Source organism: Acinonyx jubatus, chromosome E1, assembly GCF_027475565.1.
Source record: "Acinonyx jubatus isolate Ajub_Pintada_27869175 chromosome E1, VMU_Ajub_asm_v1.0, whole genome shotgun sequence".
NCBI classification, from domain to species: domain Eukaryota; kingdom Metazoa; phylum Chordata; class Mammalia; order Carnivora; family Felidae; genus Acinonyx; species Acinonyx jubatus.
This window is the reverse complement of record NC_069397.1, coordinates 14,602,991-14,622,268: the sequence shown is the minus strand read 5'-3', so window position 1 is coordinate 14,622,268 and position 19,278 is coordinate 14,602,991. Positions and strand designations below refer to the sequence as shown.

Below are 19,278 nucleotides of genomic sequence, written 5' to 3'. Positions count from 1 at the left end.
TGCCTGGGTGGCTCAATTAGTTAAGTGTCCAACTTAAGCTGAACCTAAGCTGAAGCTTAGGTCACGATCTCATGGTTCATGAGTTCAAGCCCTGCGTCGGGCTCTGTGCTGACAGCTCAGAGGCTGGAGCCTGCTTCAGATTCTGTGTCTCCCTCTCTCTCTGCCTCTTGCCCACTCACGTTCTGTCTCTCTCTCTCTCAAAAATAAATAAACATTAAAAAAATTAAAAAAAAAATTTAAACACTCAGCTTCCTGAAAAGCTACTGCCAGACATCTTCAGGGCTAATCATTTCCAGATTATAATGCTGAGGCAAGCAATGGACACTTCCTGGTCATGGCCAGGGTGGGCAAGCTCTCAAAGCACTGTGGACCTGACATTCTTTTCCACTAACTCATCGAAACCACTTGGTCACCGATGGTGCTATATAGCAACCAGGGCTCAGAACAGAGTCTCCTAGCCTCCTGAACAGGATGGAATCTAGAATATTGCTACCTATCCAGGTAGAAAAGAGCCGTCATCCCTACCTTTTGTCCCTCAAGTTTGAAACCACAAGCAGCAACGCCTGTACCCTCAGCATCATTTGAAGCCCCACCCGCCCCCAATGTCTCAGTACATATGCAGTCTGTATTTACCAGCTTGGGGAGGTCTGGTAGAAAGGAGTCTCTTTTCAGGCTTGCTAATAAACACAACTGAGAACGGAGGCGCGCATGTCATTACTATAAGCTCGATTTTATTAGTGTTTGGTCAGTGAGTCTGCCACGAGCATAGAATGAGAGGCAGATAATAAGGACAGGAAGAAACTGATCAACAGTAAAGTGGCCCCATATTTATTTCTCTATTTACAATTTACACTGTACCAGTTTTAACAAAGGATTCGAGAAAGCTAGATATCATACAGGAAATGGTGACTCTAGATAGAGGTAAGGAGCCTCGGTGATTTCTTGCTTTATAATTATTTTTCAATTACAATACAACTACCAACTACCAAGAGCTTAAGTTCCCACTGGAGTGGTACATAACATTTCATTACTACTAGAAACCATAGGAATGTTCCAGGGAAACAGACTATCATCATTTAGTGAGGTGGAGTCTAGCCAAAACCCCAGGCTAACTTCCAGATGCCTGCAGATGAGCTAAAATCCTTTTAAAGTGCTTAGACTCTCCAGACACTAGTTTTAAGTCTTTTCTGGGAACTGGGAGTTTTTATGGGAGGGTAGTTAACTATTGGAAGAAAACATTTGGACCCTGCACAGAAGGCCCTGCAGGGATGGGTGGTAAGTCCAATAAGCAAGATTTCATCTTTTGTAGCTCCTGGATCTCATCATTCCAAGGGCCATAGTGCACCATCAGAACCTTTTCTGCCTTTTGTATTGTATTCAGCGCCTCTGGTATTGCAAACCTGAACCACGGGAGGTAAAAGGAGTAAATCCACCCATTCAACCAAGCAAACTTTAATCAAGGGTCTACTCGCACCCTGTGAAAAATACAAAGTTATAGAAGGTCAATTTGTCCTCAAGGATCTTACAGTCTGGAAGGGTTGGTGAGAGACTTTCACGAACACACGGCAAGGCAGAGATTGAAAACAAAGTTATCAGAAAAAGCATGAAGGTTCCAAGGTCCTGAGAAATGGGAAAATCTCAAAGTGTTAATCTGGTGTTTATGCCACGGTTTACTCAGGAGCCTTCGTCTCCAGGTAACCAAGTCCATCCCTGACCTGCCTCTGTAGCCCTGTTCTCTCTCTCTCTCTCTCTGACCAAATGGGTGACCTCTGTGTCTTGGGTATCAGATCCACAAACCATTCGTAATCTTAGGATCAAGCTTCAAACACTGCCTCAGCCAGGGTGCACTGATGGCAGCTTTAGCAAGGCTGGAAGTAAGTATTCCATCCAGAAATAGGGCCTCCCAGTGATCTCAGCCGCAAAGGTAGATGACATCAGCCCTACTGCTCCTTCCGTGAAACCTCCAAAGCAGGGTTTCTCAACCTTGACACTATTGGCATTTTGGGCTGGACAATTCTTAGCTGTGGTAACAGCATCTCTGGTCTCTACCCTGAATTGTGACAACCAACTGTCTCCAGACATTGCCAGACATCTCCTGGGGGCAAAATTACTCCTGGTTGAGAAGAGCTGCTTTAAGAGGAACAGGATAGGGAGGAGGAAGAGCTCCTGGACTTGAAGTTGCGAGAGTGAGGGCAGTGAGAGAGGTGTGAGGAACCCAAGGACTAAGAAGAGGGGCCACATGCAGGTGGGGGGACTGCTTGGCAACTTCTCCCTAGGAATCTCCTTTCAGAGCTAAGAGCCTTCCCCATATCTCTCAGGAGGAGATTCTAAAGCTTCCATTTTTCCATAAAACAGAAGGAAAGGATCTCTCCTAAGGGGAAACGAAGAAGTTTCAACATGCTTAACGGCACCACAGAAAAAAGGTAAAGGACAGAAGAACCTAATGAAAGACAGGGAGTGGCCTGGAAAGTGTCAGGAAAAAAGAGAAAGACTTACCCGTTGAAGAAGAGTTGGGCCAGTTTGAAGAGCTCATGGCCCATTTCAACACTGGACGGCCCATGGCGAACCTCAACCACTTGGAGACTCTTCTGTAGATGGGTAGCTGACTTTTGCCAGTCCCCTGCAGAGACACAAAAATCTGGTTCCAGGAGAGAATCACAGTCAACTGTGGATGAATGTTTTCAGGGTGTGGAAAGCTCAGTAGGAGGGAGAACAGCTTTAGCTGAAGGCTAAGAGGTAGGCTAGGGTCATGACCAAACACACAAGGCAAACTTGTTCCTCAGAACAGAAAATGAAGACACAAGTCATACCTAAGGCGGCATAGGCCTGGGCCAAGTCATCCTCCATTTCTCCCACCAGACTGTGTTCTCCTGACAGGAAGCTCTGGGCATCACGCTGGCACCCCAACAATAGCTGAATGGCTCGCTCTATCAATGCAAAGGAAAGTGGCCTCATTACCACACAAACCCAGTCCTGGAAATGTGAACCCAGCTCTTAAGTTCTATATTGGCTGGGTTGAATGTGGAAACCCTACTTTGTCTCCTTCGGTTGTGACCAACCCACAATGGTTGTTCCAGTAAAGCTGTTGTTCTCTTATGTTTTCTCTTTCTATAGAAAAAGGTGCTAGGTGAGGCCTCTCCACATTTACTCTGGGTTTCCAACTTCAGTGGCCTAGATTCCACTTATGACCATGATTTCTCTTGACACTGAAATCTAGGTTAAAGGTCAGCTTTCACAAAGTTCAGTAAATAAATTCCTATGACATCAAGTTCGAAGGCAGAGTTTGCAAGGGTGATGTGGAATTCTACAACCGTCTCTCTGAAGAAAGCAGGATACTTCCATCCATTGGACACACGCTCCACTACTCTCTACAAGAGATGAGGCTCTGATGAGAGCAGAGAATCTCTTTAGAAAATTAAGTCATTAGGCCCTGGAATTAAAAATAAATCCACTGAACTTCTGGATATGCACAAAGATCATGGGTGTCAGAGATAACCCTTTAGTTATCATGGGGGTATTTTAACTTAGCTCTCTGATGCACAAGAGAACAACAGCTTAAATCCTCTGGCCCTTTTTCAAGGACACCACACAAATTCAGCTGGTTAGGGTTTGGTCTCATTGGCCTGCATAGCCATCTTGTGGCTGGCATGGGGATAATTAAATGTAATTCTTCCATCATCACTGAGTCTCCTTGAGTCCAAGGTGATCTCAGAATGAATAAAAAGGAAGGGGCTGGAGTACCAAAGCAGGGAGCCAGTCTCACCTGGTTCATCATTTCTGAGAAGCTTCCGGGCCATCCCAACCTGCTGCTGAAGGTCCTGTAACCGAGAGATGAGGTGATCTCTGCTGACTGACTCCGTACAGGACGTGCTGCCACAGATCAGTACATCGTCTCCCTGTGGAAGTCAGTTTTGTCTTTATTCCTGTACCACAGTCGGTTAGCAACATTGCATGTGCCTTACATTATAGGGTCACTCCACAGCTTCTGACCCCAAAGAGATGTCGGCAATAATACACCATGACCAAAGCCTGACTCACTTCGGTTTGACAGCAGCAACTCTACTGAAAGCAGTAGATGATCCCACCCTAAGATTTAATTTTTGCAACCAAAATTAAACTGGTATTACAATTCACAGTTTCTTCCCATCTCTAGACTCCTTTCTTATCTCTCTTTAGGGTCAGAGCTTTGGATGACAGACACATTCCTAGTGGTTATGAAAAGGCCATATGAGTACAGAGTTGTTGGGGGCATCTGGGTGGCTCAGCTGTTTAAGCATCGGACTCTTGATCTCAGCTGAGGTCTTGATCTCAGGGTTGTGAGTTCAAGCCCCATGTGGGGCTTAGTGCTGGGCGTGAAGCCTATTTTTTTTTTAAAGGGGGTGTCTGAGTGGTTCAGTCAGTTGAGTGTCTGACTCTTGATTGTGGCTTAGGTCATGTTCCCACAACCCAGGGTCATGGGATGAATCAAGCCCTGCACTGGGCTCTGTGCTGAGTGTGGAGTCTGCTTGGGATTCTCTCTTTCTCTCCCTCTGCCCCTCTCCCCGGCTCTTTCTCTCTCAAATTAAAAAATAAAATAAAAAGAGTACAGGGTTGTTGAATCACTTTGTTGTGCATCTGAAATTAATGTGACATTGTGTGTCAACTATACTTCAATTTTAAAAAAGCAAAAGCCATAAGAAAACCAAAGGAAGAGGTGCCAGGCGAGGCCTCCCCACATTTGACCTTGGGTTTGTAACTTCAGCTTTCCAACACAACCAGCTCTACATTACACTTATGGTTCCCCTAAGAATACTGTGTCCTCTGGCAGAGGAGAAAATCTCCGATGTGAACATTTGCTCGTTTTTAAATGCCAGTATCGGGGCTCCTGGGTGGCTTAGTCGGTTAAGCGTCCGACTTCAGCTCAGGTCATGATCTCGCGGTTCATGGGTTCGAGCCCCGCGCTGGGCTCTGTGCTGACAGCTCAGGGCTTGGAGTCTGCTTTAGATTCTGTCTCCCTCTCTCTCTCTGCCCCTCCTCTGCTCGTGCTCTGTCTCTGTCTCTCTCTCTCTCTCTCAAAAATAAACATTAAATAAATTTTTTTTAATTAAAAAAAATAAATGCCAGTATCTACACCCTCATTTGGCAATAGCAACGTGATTTCTCCTGAGGATCCTCTCCTACCCTCCCCCACTCAGGACCCCGTGGCTGAGGGGGTGGTCATGTGGCTCCAATCTGACCCATTCCTCTGGGCCAAATGGCTGGAGGAAAACTATGTGACTGATTTTCCACCAGCCACAGGGATCGGGCCAATGAAATGAAGCACAATTTTGGCCTATACCGCTGTGAGAGGAGCGCGTGTCTTTATCCTCCCGGACCAGGAGGATGTGAGGTTGGAACTGCCGGTAGCTATCTCGCCACCACCACCAGAGGGAAGCCTGTCCGAGGATCGCCTCGCTGAGAAAGTGGAGCTGAGGGAAGGAGGGAGGGAGAGAGAGGAATCGGTCTTGGTGACATTATCTGAGTCCCTGGATCCAGTTGTTATCTGAAGTACACCCCTCCTGGGACCTTTTAGTGATTTATTGAGCAAATACATGCCCAGTCTTTTTTTCCCCCCCTTCCCTCTCCCTCACACCAGTTTAGGTGGGATTTTCTGTTATTTGCAAGATACAGATTACTAAATCCAATGTTTCCTGTGGTTCCTGTGGAGGGGTAACCAGTGTGCGGGGAAGATGAGCTGAAAGGGAAGAGACTTGCTCTCAGCCTCCCCTGAGAAGCCTCCAGGCTTCTCCTGAAGATTTATGGCCTCTGGGCTGGATGACTGACCTCCAGCCAAAGTAGAGAAGCAAGAAGAGAGATTTACCTGCATGAGCGCCCCGCAGCTCCTGCAGCAGAACGCCTCCCACCGGGGCCCTGTGGCAGCTGAGTGCTTCTCGTTCTGACAAGCTGCGCAACTGCAGTCAAAGAAATACTGTGATCTCAGCTTCTGTTGCCTTTCAGCAGCACGCATCCTGCTCTGGTGAGGCCCTGCAGAGAGACCACATGTGGCCAATAGTGAAGGCAAGAGGGAGTCAAGCACTAAACTCAAAAAACTTCAGTTTAGGGGCGTCTGAGTGGCTCAGTCAGTTAAGCATCTGACTCTTCATCTCAGCTCAGGTCATGATCTCATGGGTTTGTGAGTTCAAGCACCGCACTGGGCTCTGCACTGACAGTGCAGCACGGAGCCTGCTTGGGATTCTGTCTGTCCCTCTCTCTGCCCCTTTCCTGCTTGCACTCTCTCGTTCTCTCAAAATAAATGAACAAACTTTAAAATAAAATAAAAATGCAAAAAAAAAAAAAAAAAACCCTTCAGTTTAGCAGAGGATCCGGTCAATTATTCATCATGTGACAGGTGCCTTTTACTCAAACATTTGTGGAACTAGATATAGAAATGAGCTTCTGGGGTGCCTGGGTGGCTCAATCAGTTGAGTGTCTGACTTCAGCTCAGGTCATGATCTCACAGTTCGTGGGTTCGAGCCCCGAGTCGGGCTCTGTGTGGAACTATCAGACAGAGCCTGGAGCCTGCTTCAGATTCTGTCTCCTCTCTCTGTCCCTCCCCCGCTTGCATGCATTCTGTCTCTCAAAAATAAATAAATGTTAAAAAATATTTAATTAAAAAAAGAAAGAAAGAAAGAAGCTTCCAAGTTGGAAGGATAGGAAGGAAAAAAACCCAAAAAGTTATTCTGAGCCCATTTTTGGCAGAGGAAGTTTATGGGATTAAGCAGTGAGATACGTGATAGCTTAGACACAACAGGGCCAAGGAAGGAGGCCAGGAGGCCTTTTCTTTTTCTGGCCCAAGTATGCACTGCCTTCACCTGTCCATTGGTTTGCCCATTCTGATTCACCCTGTCCTTTCCTGCCAGAGAAACGTGGACAGCGGCGAGGCAGGGAGGGCTCACCATAGCAGTGGAGAATCTCTTGCCCTTTTCCAATCTGCTGTGATGCCCGAACGGTGGCGACGGTGCTAATGAAGGACACGCTGGTGTTGGGGCTGCAGGAATGGTTCAGGAGGCTGATGACAGGGAAGATGCCCGTGGCAAGGCGGACCTGCCTGCTCTTGGTCACGCTGTTCTCTTTAGATCCTGAAAGAGCAAGAGGAAAGGAAAAATGTGTCAGGACAGTAGTCTTGGCCTCACTGTCGATTCCTCAGAAGATGAGCTGGGCAACTGGGCCTGAAGCCCCGTCTGAGTCACAGCTCCATAGCCGGATCTGATACATATCAGATGAAACATGACTCACAGCAAACTCTCGTCCTCAGGAAGCAAAGCAAACGAACGCATGAAAAGTCCACTGAATCCCGGAACCCAACCATTGCGTCTCGATACCAGAAAAATCCAAAGATTAGAACTTATTTTTTTTTTAATGTTTATTTTTGACAGAGAGAGAGGGAGAGACAGAGCATGAGCAGGGGAGGGGCAGAGAGAGGGGGAGACACAGAATCTGAAGCAGGCTCCAGGCTCCCAGCTGTCAGCACAGAGCGCGATGCGGGGCTCAAACTCACAAACCGCGAGATCATGACCTGAGCCGAAGTCAGACGCTCAATTGACTGAGCCACCCAGGCGCCCCCAAAGATTAGAACTTATTAAAAAAAAAAAGAATAAAAAAGGAATTATCAGCCGGGAGCCTTCTAGGTAGACAGTTTCATAATGTTCACCAGGACACAGAAACCTGAGATGATTTCCCAAAGACTTTTATAGTCGATGCCGCTTTTGTTTAACCGGTCTCTGGTTAGTTAATAGAACAAGTCACCTGATCACTATCCCAAACTAGACAGGTGATAATATATTTAAAAAAATCATGTTCCTTATGCTTACCTATTCATTCTGCCCTCTGTCCCAACTTTATGGGAAATCAGTCACTGAAAAAACCTCTCTGGAAAAGCTCTAATTCAAGACAGTCACATGTCCCACACGATCTCTTCTTTGAAGCACAATTAGCCAGCAATTTAACTATGTGATTGAAAATTAGGAAGGAAGGAAAAGGCCTCTAAGCGGGAGGCTATTTCTGCACCAAAGCTCGCGACTGATACTCATAGATGAGTTCTTTATGCTCTCATGTGGTCCTATTTGCTCTTATTTTAGCCACAGTTATAGCTGCCTTAGTTATTCAGTTTCTCAGCCCACAGCAGCCCAGAAACAGAGAACTAATAAGAGGTAGGTTTTATGACAATGGCAAAGGAGACAGGTGACAGACAGGAGAGGGAGGTAGAAAACTTATATAAGAATAACAGCCCGAGGGCAAACAAAAACACTAGTACCATTCAAGTTTTACTACCGGTGTAACACTTCCCTTAACCAGAGGTTCCTAGACTGACGGCATACCGACATGGGTTTTGTAATAGCCATGCACGGCTCGGGAATATGTGTGCAAAGGCAGATGACCCTGGGCATCCAGAAAGGCTTAAATTGTGTTTAGTGGCCTTGGTGTAAGCGTGAGGAAATCGTATTCTCAACGAAACCAGCCGAAATATGAAAGCTGCCGGTACTTCAAGGGAAACCTTCAGTTTTCTGGAAACCTGAAAAACCATCGGCTAATTGAGGTATCATGGCCTATGCCAGGAATCCCAACACACCAGTTGCTGAAGAAATGAAGCGGTCTAGGTGCAAATGTGATGAATAAAGAAAATATCATGATCCATCATGTGAAAATGTCTTAGAAAGGAAAACGTTAAATATAGGAATAATGTTGTCTCTCTGCAGACAATCCTATTATCTGTTGCTATGGAGGGCAAGAAAAGAACAAGTAAATAAAATTCGCAGGGAATCTAAATGACTCAATTTTAGTCACCAGTTCTACAAATTGTATTGAAATCTTTCATCAGAGCTTGTCTTCAGTATTTAGCAGATTTTAGTTTCCCTTCCTTTTCCCCCTGGCCAATGCCTACCTTCTGGTATATGTGCTAATGAGCAGTAAAAATGCTAAAGGGTAGGCAGCGAGAAGGAGCAGTACAGGGCACGAACAGTTTGTTGTCTGAATAATCAGCCTCTGCATAATTAAAAGTTGACTTGCATTCCCAACTACTGATAACTGGCAGGCTATATTAGCACAGTTGTTAAAATTTTCCCAGAAAAAATTATCACAATACGGTGAGTAATGGCAGCTTTGTGAATTATTTATAGATTATCCTCTAACATAAGTAGGTCCAGGAACTGAGTGGGGTGAATATTTATGTCGGAGTTGAGTCTCCCTCTAATTATTTCTAAAAATGAAGTATTGATTTAAAAAAATTACCCAATATTTTACATTAGTCATCTGCTAGGAGAGATAATGGAAAGTGAGAATATATATGTACCTTATCAACCAAATTTAATATGTGACATTTGTGCATAAAACGAAAACGAAAACAAAAGAGGGAGTGATTCTTTATTTTACCAAAAGTGTACCTTAGTAATATCCCTAGTGCATTTACAATGGGGTTCAAGTACAGAAAAAGAGATTTGTTCCAGACTTCCAGACTATACCTATTCCAGTAGGTATTTTATAACAAAAGAAATTTGTGTGTATAGCACACAGATAATCAAGGATCCAAACTGGAGGTAGATTCCTTGGTTGTTGAAGAGTGAAAGCAAAGGGCAGTGAATTAATCTGAACCTGCATGGAACCTCGTTAAGCCTTGTGATGAATCCAGATACCTCTGGAATCTGCCATGCCCACTGAGATAGAAGCACACATATCAGGGTCTAGAATATCATCTGTGGCCAGTTCTGTGCCTTAAGATAAGTACCAAAGAGAGGTTTCTGATGAACTTTGATTAAATAGGATTCATACAAAGATAATAACATACTTTTCATAGGTTTTGGTCAAAGTCTATCCTAGTTAACACTTTAATCCTTCTGTGCTACTAATGAAAGAGCTGCTAATGAAATTCAACGAGAACACTAAACTGAGAGGTGTCAGAACCCCAAAGAAATAATAAAAAGGGATATAACAAGATTAGAAATATGAGCAGACTAAAACAAAATCAGTTGGATTCAAAAATGAAAGTGAACATCACTGGTAGGCTGGTAACTGGTAGAACTTTCCTGGAGGGCAAATTCCCAATATGTATCAAGTGTCTTAAAAATGTTCATACGGGGCGCCTGGGTGGCTCAGTCCCTTAAGTGTCCGACCCTTGATTTTGGCTCAGGTCTCGGGCTCTGCACCTACAGCACGGAGCCTGCTTGGGATTCCTCCTCTCTCTCTCTCTCTCTCTCTCTCTCTCTCTGCCCCTCTTGAGTTCTGTCTCTCAAAATCAGAGAGACAAATGCTCATACAAATAAAGTTCCCATTGTTTGAATTATTTTTGTTATTTAGAAAACTAATCAACATTACAAAAGGAACACATGGTAGCCAGAAAGAAATTACAAAGTGAAAATTGTAGAGAAAATAAATCATCTATAAGCCTACCAGGCAGAGGCATTTTCTTGTAGTCCTCTTTCTAGCCTCATGCATGAAATTTTTCGTGTCATTGGCCACGTGGTACACATAGCGATTTATCGGCTACTTCTTTTCACTTAACATATCATGGCCATTTCTTTATACTCTAACCTAAAATCCTTATCACAGTTAAAACAAACAAACAAACAAATCCCCCAAACCCAACAAAGCAACTTTGCCAATCTGACAGGGAAAAAATGGTATCCAGTTTTAATTACAATAGAGACATGAATTTATTTTTATTATTTTATTATTTATTTTTTAATGTATATTTATTAGAAAATGTTTATTTCTGAGAGAGAAAGAGAGAGCATGCACAAGCAGGGGAGGGGCAGAGAGAGAGAGAATTTCAAGCAGGCTCCTGTCAGTGCAGAGCCTGGCTCAGGACTCAAGCTCACGAACCGTGAAATCATGACCTGAGCAGAAATCAAGAGTCAGAAGCTTAACTGAGTCACCCAGGCGTCCCACCACTATGCATATTTTTAAAGACTGATTCCTAAAGATTTGATTTTAAGATTTGCACAGTTGTTAGATACACTCTCTCATTTTGTCATGCACATTTTAGTTTTGTTTATGTTTTTTTTTTTTTCCTTCCTGGGGGTGGTTTGCTGTTAAAATAACAACTATTTCATTTGCTTATAGTGCTGTGTGCCAGCAACTTTGCCCAGAGTTTACCTGAACACTTTTTTCTGCTGGTCTTGCCCCGGATTACTCACATGATTGCATTCGTCTGGCACAGTCTTTTACCCGCAAGAAGGCTAGCCTAGGCTTGTTTATGTGGCTACACAATTATTCCAAGAAAATGACACGGAAGCTACAAGGCACCTTAAAGCTTAGACTCAAAAGTCACATAATGTCACTTCTACTGCATCCCATGGGTCAAAGTAAGTTACAGGGCTGGCCCAGATTCAAGGGCACAGGAAACAGACTCTACCTCTTGATTGGAGAAAAACTAATGTCAAGTGGTAAAGGGGCAAACATAGGGATGGGCAAAATTGTTGGGGTCGTCTTTGCAAACAGTCTTCCCCAGAGGCCTAGAGGTTCACCCAGCCCTCTCATTATCCATATAAGAATACTGAGTGAGGGGCGCCTGGGTGGCTCAGTTGGTTAAGCGTCTGACCTCAGCTGAGGTCATGATCTCGCGGTTCCTGAGTTCGAGCCCTGTGTCGGGCTCTACGCTGACAGCTTGGAGCCTGGAGCCTGCTTCAGATTCTGTCTGTCTGGCTGGCTGTCTCTCTGTCCCTCCCCTGCTTGTGCTCTCTCTTTCAAAAGTAAATAAACATTTTAAAAAAACAAGAATACTGGGTGAAATTTCTCTGACATATCTTTCTAGATATGTCTCCTGAGGTAAGGGGAACAAAAGCAAAATAAAAAGCTTTTGCACAACAAAAGAAAACAACCAACAAAACTAAAAGGCAACCCACTGAATGGGAGCAGATATCTGCAAATCACAGATCTGATAAGGGTTAGTATCCAAAATATATAAAGAACTGATATAACTCAACACCCCAAACAAAAAATCCAAGTAAAAAATGGGGAGAAGAATAGAGATTTCTCTAAAGAAGACATATGGAAGGCTAACCGACACATGAAAAGATGCTCAACATCACTCGTCATTGAGGGAAATGCAAATCAAAACCTTACACCTGCCACAATGGCTAAAATGAAAAACTCAAGGATCAACAAGTGTTGGTGAGGTTGTAGAGAAAAAGGAATCCTCGTGCACTGTTGGGGGGAATGCAAACTGGTGCAACCACTGTGCAAGACAGTTGGGAGGTTCCTCAAAAAGTTAAAAATAGAACTACCCTATGATCCAGTAATTGTACTACCCAAGGAATATGAAAGCACTAAGTCGGGGCGTCTGGATGGCTCGGTTGGTTATGTGTCCCCGACTCTTGATCTCAGCTCAGGTCACAATCTCACAGTTCGTGGGATTGAGCCCCACATCAGGCTCTGTGCTGACAAGAGGAGTCAGCTTGGGATTCTCTCTCTCTCCCTGTTTCTGTCCCTCCCCCATTCTCTTTCTCTCTCTCTCTTTCTCTCTCTCAAATTAATAAACTTTAAAAAAATTTTTTTAAGGTTTATTCATTTTTTAGAGACAGAGACAGAGCATGAGTTGGAGAGGGGTAGAAAACGAGGGAGACACAGAATCCGAAACAGGCTCCAGGCTCTTAGCTGTCAGCACAGAGCCCGATGAGGGGCTTGAACCCATGAACTGTGAGATCATGACCTGAGCTGAAGTCGGATGCTCAACCAACTGAGCCACCCAGGAGCCCCTCAAATTAATAAACTTTTAAAAAAAAGTTTAAAAAAGGTTTTTAAAAACAGAAAACACTAATTCGAAGGGATATATGCACCCCTATGTTTATTGCAACATTATTTATAATAGCCAAACTATGGAAGCAGTCCAAGTGTCTATGGATAGATGAATGGATAAAGAAGTGGTGTGTATGTGTACACACACACACACACACACACACACACACACACACACAATGGAATACTATTCAGCCATAAAAAAGAATGATGTCTTGCTATATCCAACAACATAGATGGAGCTAGAAAGTATAATGCTAAGCAAAGTATGCCAGTCAGAGAAAGAAAAATGTATGATTTCACTCGCCTGTGGAATTTAAGAAACAGAACAAATGTGAGGAGCCTGGGCAGCTCAGTTGGTTAAGCATCCAACTCTTGGTTTTGGCTCAGATTTGTGGGTCTGAGCCCTGCGTCAGGCTCCGTGCCTCAGTGCGGAGCCTGCTTGGGATTCTCTTTCTCTCTCTCTCTCTCTCTCTCTCTCCCCCCCTCTCTCTGGCCCTCCCTTATTTATACTCTCTCTCTCTTTCTCTCTCTCTCTCTCAAAATAAATAAATAACCTTTAAAAAGAGATTAAAAAAAAAGAAAAAGAAACAAAACAAATGGACAAAGGAAAAAAAGGAGACAAACCAAGAAACCAACTCTTAACTATACAGAACTGATAGTTACCTGAAGGGAGGTGGGTGGGGGGATGGGGGAAATAGGTGATGGGGATTAGGTTAAGAGTGCACCTCTCTTCATGAGCATTGAGTAACGTGTACAATTGTTGAATCACACTGTTGTACACCTGAGATGAATACAGAACTGTGTGTTAACTACACTGGAATTAAAAATATAATAATACTGAGTGAGACACAGAGAGGTTAAATAATCTAAGTTCATATGGAAAGTTAGTGGTTAGATTTAGCAGAATGGAAACTCAGGTCTGTTGCCTCCAGTCCCATATTTTCATCCCTTCAAGGACCTCTTTCACCTCCATTCTCTATCTTCTTTATTGATTCTGGTGTTTTTGATATTTGGTATTTAGGTTAAATCTAGCTATCTTTTAATTATCAAAATTGGATGCCAATGCTTTAAAAAGCTTCTCTCACCCCAAGACCATATAAGTGTTCACTTATCTTTTTTGAGATATTTTATGGTTTAATGCTTCACTATTTAAACTTAATGATTCAGAGAAAGAATTTAATACTTTTTTAGGGGGGCTATCATATCAGTACCAAGCCCTTTCAGTATGTATGTATGTATGTATGTATGTATGTATGTATTCTTCTTAAGAGTTCAGATTTTATTAAACAGGTTACAGAAGAGGTTTAGTCAAAAAAGACCAACTACATCCACATGATCATCAGACTCCTCTGATTCTTCTTTTTTTTAAATGTTGATTTATTTTTGAGAGAGAGAAAGAGAGCGAGAGCGAGAGTGAATGAGTGGGGGAGGGGCAGAGAGAGGGGGACAGAGGATCTGAACCCGAGCCAAAGTCGGACACTTAATCAACTGAGCCACCCAGGCGCCCCCAGTCTCCTCAGGCTCTTCTTTCTTTGCTTCCACCTCCTTCTCTTCAGATGGGCAGCAGTGGTGGCGGGGCAGGACCTCCTGCGGGTGCAACGCCAGCTGCTGGGGCGGGTCCATCAGCTCCAACTTCTCAAAGGACCCTCTGCTCTAATGGGGGCATTGACCTTAGCCTTCCTGACCACCACTAGGTCAGGTCATACAGGCTGAGGGCAGGGGAGATGCAGGCCAGCTCGGACACCGAGGTCCTGGGTGGGCGAGTGCCAAGCAGACGCTGCAGGACGTGCTGCTCTGTGCAGGAAAGGAGGGCCTCACCCCAGCTGCTGCCTTAGCTTGCTCGGAAGGACCCGGTAAAAGAGTTCGGTACTCTTACAAAAAGACCATTCTCATCGCTTATTCAAGATGAACTTTAGAATCACTGTCAAATTCCGGGAAAAATCCAGTTGTAATTTTGTGTGAAATTGCATTACGCTGGTTTGGGGAATGTGGGGGAACTGCCATGCTTAGTTTTCTGTCTTTCCATCTAAGAATATGGCCTGTCTCTGCATTTACACAGCCTTCTTGTACATCCCTCTAAATTAAAATATCCTTGCATTTCTGGAAGAAAGCCTACTTGGTCTTATAGTAGTGTTCCGTCAGTAAACTACTGGATGTGATATGGCAGTGATTTTTTTCAGGGTTCTAACAGCTATATTCACAAGTGAGACTAGTCTATAGTTTTTCTTCTTGGCTTTACAAAATGAGTGGGAAAGGGTTCCAGATTCCCCCATGCCCTGGAACACTTTATAGTGTATAAAAATGATCTTTTCCTTAGAAGATCATTTTTCCTTTGCTTTCTTTATTTAAAAAAAAAAATCGTGGCTAGGGGTGACTGGCTGGCTCAGTCGACTGAGTGTGCCAGTCTTGATTTCGGCTCAGGTCACGATCCCAAGGTGGTGGGATCTAGCCCCCCTCTTGGGCTCTGTGCTGAGCGTGGAGCCTGCTTAAGATTTTCTCTTTCTCTCTCTCTCTCTCTCTCTCTCCCCCCAACCTTCCTCCACAGCCTGTGCACACACTCGCTCTCTAAAATTAAACAAAACAAAACAAAACAAAACAAAAGTGGCCTAAATATGGTCCTTAAAATTTTTAAAGAACTTATCTGGAAAAGAGTTGGTCTGGCTTGTTTTTATGGAAATATTTTCATAATCTTTTTCAATTTCTTCCACAATCACTGGACTTTTGAAGTGTTCTCCTCAGAAAATCGAGGCAATTTATATTTTCTACAAAGTTTTCCCTTCCTTTTGTTTTGTAAGTAGGCTCCACACCAAACGCAGAGCCCAATGCAGGGCTTGACATCACGACCATGAGATCAAGACCTGAGCTGAGATCAAGAGTTAGAGGCCGCCCAGGCAACCCTACAAAGTTTTCTACTTAATGTTTTCAAGTTTAATAGTCTAAAATCATATTAAATATTTGCTTAAAGTTAAAAAAAATTATATTATTGGCTATATTCATTGTTCCTAATTTTGTGGGCTTTTTCTTTTCTTTTCTTTTTTTAATGTTTATTTATTTTTGAGACAGATAGAGAGAGAATGGGAGCAGGGGAGGGGCAGAGAGGGAAAGACACACAGAATCTGAACCAGGCTCCAGGCTCTGAGCTGTCAGCACAGAGCCTGATGGGAGGCTCGAACTCAGGAACCGTGAGATCATGCCCTGAGCATTAGTTGGATGCTTAACTGACTGAGCCAACTGGGCACCCCCCAGGCTTTTTTTTTTTTCTAAACAGATTTCGTCATTACATTTGTCAACTCTTTGTTTATATCAGGGGTCTGTAAACTATAACCTGTGGGTCATATCCTGCCTGCTGCTTGCTTTTATACAGACTGTGGTCTGAGAACCGTCTTCACCTTTTTAAGTGGTTGGAAAAAAATGAAAAGAATAATGCTCATGTTGTGAAACGTTATAAGAAATACAAATTTCAGAGTCCATTATAAAGTTTTATTGGAACCCAGCCATACTCATTCAGATGTGCATTGTCAATTGCTGCTTTGGTGCTACAACGACAGAGCTGTGTGGCTGCAAAGGAGACATGATGGCCTGCAAAGCCTAAAATATTTACTATTTGCCCCTTTACAGGAAAAGTTTGCTGAGCCCTGAGATAAGGAGAACAAAGGCAAAAGAAATGTAGATAAAATTACATTTCCTTACAACTTGCAGCCCATTGACAGGCAGAGTAGGACAATCCTCAAGGAGCCCACGACTGCCTAATGGTAATGCTTTGCTAGAGGCAAAAAGCAGCCTTAGCGTGATAATAGCCAGACCTCCAGGATTCTGTAAATTTCCTTTAACATTGGAAAATCCTGTTGGAAACTTCCTTTATCTCTAACTTAAAAGTATACAATCAATTTAAAAGTAGTATATAATCAATCCCTCCTCACAATCCCAGTGTAGTTCTTTAAGCCCATGGGTCCTATCCCATGCTTTAATTAAAAACAAAAACAAAAACAAAAACACACCTTTTTGTGCTGAAAATGTCTCAATTATTTTTTGACCATTGGTTCCTGGCCCACATCACATCACCCTGGTCTATAGGACACAAGTTTTGATGGATATTATGTGCTGAATATTAGGTACTGAATGATGGATAATATGTACTGATATTATGTACAGTAGTTATCTTGGCTTCTAGATCCTTATTATTTTATTGTATTAAAAAATTTTTGTTTAACATTTATTCAATTTTGAAAGATGAAGAGAGACAGAGCATGAACAGGGGTGGGGCAGAGAGAGAGGGAGACACAGAATCTGAAGCAGGTTCCAGACTCTGAGCTGTCAGCACAGAGCCCGACGCGGGGCTTGAACTCACAAAACACGAGATCATGACCTCAGCCGAAGTCAGGCGCTTGACTGACTGAGCCACCCAGATGCCCCTAAATTATTTTTACTCATTTTGAAAGATTCGTTTAGAGTTTAGCCCATTTATAATTACTTAAAAACTCATTTTACCATCTTTATCATCTTTTTGCTCAGTTAACTTGTTTTTAAAAAATCTCCCGGAGAATAATAAGGAAGTATACAATCCATTTTAAATTTACTAGAATAACGTTACTACTGTGTGAATCAGTGTTTTTAATTTTAAAAATATAGAAAAACTTCATGGGTGCCTAGGTGAATCTCAGCTCAGGTCTTGATCTCAGGGTATGAGTTCAAGCCCCGTGTTGGTAGGCATGAAGCCTACATAGGGAAAAACAAACAAACAAAAAAACCATATAATCTTTATATATATATATACACACACACACACACACACACACATAAAGAAGTTCAAAGAAGAAAGTAGCAATCACCCATATTTCCACTTTCAGAATTGATTACTGTTAAGATTTTGGAATTTTTTGCATTTAGTCATTTTTTTTTTCTATTTTTAAACATCATGTAAATAAGAATAAATTATGCATAAAATATAGAACCTCATAGATAGGGGCACCTGGGTGGCTCAATTGGTTGCTACCCAAAAGTTTATTCTGAACTTATGAAAATTTTTACCCCAAACTTGCTATACAAATAAAAGCCTGACTATAATGAGATGTCATGCACATGCAGCAAAACATTTGGGCTAAGATTGTTTGATGGTGCGCAACAGGGCATGGAGGGAAGCGGATGGAAAACTCCTCTGCCATTCTGGCTCCGGGAGTCAGCCTGCCATTGTCTACCCAGACAAGAGTTTCTACAGTTCTTAGAGCTACTGACATTTCTACCTTTTTTGTCTATTCTATTAAGTACTTTAGGAGCACGACACAATAAAATCAGGAGTTGGTAACTTTCTGCCATTATAATCTGGAAACCCCCTATACTATATTTTTATATTCGCAAAAACAGAACTCAATGAAAATAGTATTTTTTAAAATGCCAGGGAATGTACCCAAGGGAAAACAAAATTCTGGAAAAACACTCAACAGATAGATGTATTTTAGAAGGTAGCAATGGCTCAAAGAAGCAAAAGAAAGCAGAGAAGAAAACAGAGACTAGCTTGCAATAGGATTTCCTAGTATTATGGGATGAATCCAGTGCTATTTTTGGATGTTCCATGTGCTTCAGGATGGGGAAGAGAGTCTTCCTCCAAAACACCTCTACTGAAATGCCTATACATCATAACACTTGGCAGCTGAATTAAACTTTAAGATAAAAACATGCATACAAAAGGTTGACAAAATTCTAGATTACCTAATATGAGAAGATCAAAAGAATTGAATTGAAAGACAGTATCTGTTAAAATGGAGATCATACGATAGAAATGCTGGAAACACCATCTCTTTTCTAATAGTATCTGTTGTCAATACAGTGTCACTGTGATGCTGGGCACATCCAGTCTCTCCATCTGCCTTAAATAGCCTTATCTATAGGACATGTTTCAGCCAAGCAGGGTGAGGCTGGTTTGTGTCTAGGGGTGGCCCCTAGATTATTGGCCATGCACCAAAGGACCAACAGTTCACGGTAGTATTGTGTGAAAAGTTGTGCTTGGCCAGATCGCTCTCTTGGAAATTTAAAACAGAAGATTGGGGGAAATCTGTCAATTGGAAAGGGAAGAGACCGAGTGGCTGAGTCACATGAATAAGATTCTGATATGCTAACTCAACCATAGACCTTCTTTCTGCAGTCTTCTTTGATTACTATTTCATAATAAAGTCCCCCTTAGCAATTGGGTTTTTAAGGTATTTTTACAAACTACAAAGGTATTCTTCACAACTCAGTAAAGTTAGGTGGGATTAAACTAGCCATTTTAGTGGGGTGTCTGGGTGGCTCAGTCAGTTAAGTGTCCGACTCTGGATTTCGGCTCAGGTCATGCTCTCACGGTTTTTCAGTTTGAGTCCTGTGTCTGTCTCTGCCCCTCCTCTGCTCGTGCTTACTCTCTCTCTTTTTCAAATGAATAAATAAACTTAAAAAAAAAAAACCCATAAACTACCCATTTTAGAGATAAGAAAACCGAGGCAGAGTGGAATCAAATAATTTGTTAAGGCCACGTGGCTTCTCAATGCCATAATCACG

At 42.8% G+C, this 19,278-nt stretch overlaps 1 protein-coding gene across 3 annotated transcripts in view; it reads right to left on the bottom strand.

Annotated features, from left to right (window-relative positions):
* Positions 1–19,278, bottom strand: part of SMYD4 (SET and MYND domain containing 4) — a 64,427-nt gene that overhangs the window by 17,838 nt on the left and 27,311 nt on the right. For 2 of the 3 annotated variants that reach the window (XM_053212349.1, XM_015081377.3), the window contains exons 6-10: positions 6,915–7,097; positions 5,840–6,003; positions 3,764–3,896; positions 2,811–2,927; positions 2,497–2,620 (exon numbers count right to left, since the gene is read on the bottom strand). In XM_053212349.1, the coding sequence (XP_053068324.1) occupies positions 2,497–2,620; positions 2,811–2,927; positions 3,764–3,896; positions 5,840–6,003; positions 6,915–7,097 (721 nt within the window). Of the gene's footprint in view, positions 1–709; positions 1,401–2,496; positions 2,621–2,810; positions 2,928–3,763; positions 3,897–5,839; positions 6,004–6,914; positions 7,098–19,278 lie in introns of those variants that run through there. The other variant, XM_015081376.3, reaches the window with a different exon arrangement.